Source organism: Papio anubis, chromosome 5 (assembly GCF_008728515.1).
Source record: "Papio anubis isolate 15944 chromosome 5, Panubis1.0, whole genome shotgun sequence".
Classification (NCBI taxonomy): Eukaryota; Metazoa; Chordata; class Mammalia; order Primates; family Cercopithecidae; genus Papio; species Papio anubis.
In genome coordinates, this window is record NC_044980.1 from 58,332,573 (window position 1) to 58,335,231 (window position 2,659).

The 2,659-nt window shown below is 42.7% G+C and overlaps 1 protein-coding gene across 1 annotated transcript; it reads left to right on the forward strand.

Annotated features, from left to right (window-relative positions):
• The first annotated feature begins 1,546 nt into the window (after window positions 1-1,546).
• Window positions 1,547-2,310, forward strand: LOC110743595 (tropomyosin alpha-4 chain-like). The gene has a single exon (XM_031666191.1). It carries the CDS (start codon window positions 1,700-1,702, stop codon window positions 2,147-2,149), a length of 450 nt encoding a protein of 149 aa, XP_031522051.1. The 5' UTR covers window positions 1,547-1,699; the 3' UTR covers window positions 2,150-2,310.
• Window positions 2,311-2,659: the final 349 nt, after the last annotated feature.

Here is a 2,659-nt window from a genome sequence, read left to right on the forward strand (position 1 = left end):
CCTCTCTCTAGAGCCACAGGAATTGGAGACAAGATTATTTACTAACATATAACTCTAACTTGTACTCCTGTGGTATATGTTCTATACTATGGTATTTGATCATGTTAGAACATGATCAAAGTTGTAATTATGTATGTATATATTTATCTATCCCCTATAGTATACATTCTAAGAGAAGCAGTGCCTAGATTTATCATATTTCTTTTACTATGAACCAAACTAACCAAGTGCCTGGCATATATAAGCTACTATAAGAAGTGTTAAGAGAATTGATGTCAGTAGTTCCGTTACAGTAGGTAGACATGAGCAGAGCAGGAGCGGACACATACACGTACACACACACACGCACCCCTCAGCTGATGACCAGGTGGTTGTTAACTGTGTCTCTAAAAATAATAATTAATCATAGCTGGCACCAGGGAAGGCAGTCTCCAACTACAAAAATTCTGAAACTGGTGATCCATAGCTTCTCAATAAGATCTCAAGAGCTGGATCGGTGAGCTCAAGCATGCTCACTAAGAGGCAAAATGGTGGAGTTTAACCTTTCTCTAGAAATACTAGACTGGTAAGGGAAGAACACCTAAAATCAGCATGAGTACAACTCCAGTAAACACACTGCCTATGCAGCACCTCCCAAGCGTTAGCAGGCCACTGCCATGCGGACAGCCCACCCCAAGGGGAGAATAAGTGGAGAGGGGATGCAAAACCCAGGAAGTGTGCCAATGTATAAAACTCCAAGTCAGAGGTCAAACCACATACTTGATATCTCAAGTTACCTGCTTGGCCCTCTTCCAAGTGTACTTCCTTTCATTTCTGCTCAAAAGCTTTTTAATAAACTTTCACTTCTGCTCTAAAACTTGCTGCTATATCGCCTTCTGCCTTATGCCCCTCAGTTGAATTCTTTTTCTTGAAGAGGCAAGAATTGAGGTTGCTGCAGACCCATACAGATTCACTGTCACTAACTGTTCCCCTATCTGGTAGTTAGCCATAGGGTAGAATAACTTTTCCAAAGTCAGTAAGAAGGCAGACTATGCTGCCTAAAGGCTGCCCTTTCAAAAAAATTAATTCTGGCCAAAGGGGAGAACACACAAAAATACTTGTGGTCATAGGGAAATTGGGTGATGTTAATAATATAGTACACTCGTAAGGAAATTAAGGAAAGGCAGGAGGAACATTTGATGAGCTTTGATTTTAAAATATTAATCTTCCAGAGTTGCAGATCAAAGAGTACATGAAGTACCAACAGCGTGAGGCATGTGAGCTGTAGGTGGAGGGGAGACTATTATCTGAGCTGCCACTGTTGATATAGCGGGTTGTTGCAAATGTGAGCAAATGAGCTAGCATTAAGAATAAGAGCAGATGATATGATAAAGCTCGGCATAGAAGGCCCAACCTGGAGAAAACTGTCAACCCAAAGGGTGAAGAGAAGCCATCTATGTACTGAACCCAGGACTAGAAGGAAAATAAATGATCTATATGTTGTATGGATAAAAAAACAAAAACAAAAACAAAAAAAAACCAAAAAAAAAAAAACAGAGCAGAGCGCGAGCGGCGCGAGAAAGCTGAAGGTGATGTGGCCGCCCTCAACCGACGCATCCAGCTGGTTGAGGAGGAGTTGGACAGGGCTCAGGAACGACTGGCCACGGCCCTGCAGAAGCTGGAGGAGGCGGAAAAGGCTGCAGATGAGAGTGAGAGAGGAATGAAGGTGATAGAAAACCGGGCCATGAAGGATGAAGAGAAGATGGAAATTCAGGAGATGCAGCTCAAAGAGGCCAAGCATGTTGCGGAAGAGGCTGACCGCAAATACGAGGAGGTAGCTCGTAAGCTGGTCATCCTGGAGGGTGAGGTGGAGAGGGCAGAGGAGCGTGCGGAGGTGTCTGAACTAAAATGTGGTGACCCGGAGAAAGAACTCAAGAATGTTACTAATAACCTGAAATCTCTGGAGGCTGCATCTAAAAAGTATTCTGAAAAGGAGGACACATATGAAGAAGAAATTAAACTTCTGTCTGACAAACTGAAAGAGGCTGAGACCCGTGCTGAATTTGCAGAGAGAACGGTTGCAAAACTGGAAAAGACAATTGATGACCTGGAAGAGAAACTTGCCCAGGCCAAAGAAGAGAACGTGGGTTTACATCAGACACTGGATTAGACACTAAACGAACTTAACTGTATACAAGCAAAACAGAAACTCCGGAGCTCCGTGGTCTTTCTTTTCTCTTGTATGAAGTTCCTTTTGTTATTGCCATCTTCGCTTTGCTGGAAATGTCAAGCAAATTATGAATACATGACCAAATATTTTGTATCGGAGAAGCTATGAGCACCAGTTAAATCTCATTCCTTTTTTTTTTTTTTTTTTTCAAGTGGCACCAGCTTTTTCAGCTCTCTTATTTCTTCCTTGAGTTGCATTTATTCCTAAAGTAGGCAGGGTATTTCCTCATAAGCATACTTTCTTAAGACAGAGGCCTTTTGGTTCCTGGGAGAATAGGCAGCCCCACACTTTGAAGAACACAGACCCCAATATCTAGTCGTGGATATAATTAAAATGTTGAAGACCATAATCTTTTGGGTCAACTGTTGGTCAAACTATAGGGACCATCACATGGGTAGGGATTTTCCATCCAGAGCCAATAAAAGGGCGGGTGGGGGCCGGGGGTGGCTA

What these genes read in the sequence shown, in the direction of transcription:
- LOC110743595 (XM_031666191.1), top strand. Translation starts at nt 1,700, where the DNA reads ATGAAGGTGATAGAAAACCGGGCCATGAAGGATGAAGAGAAGATGGAA.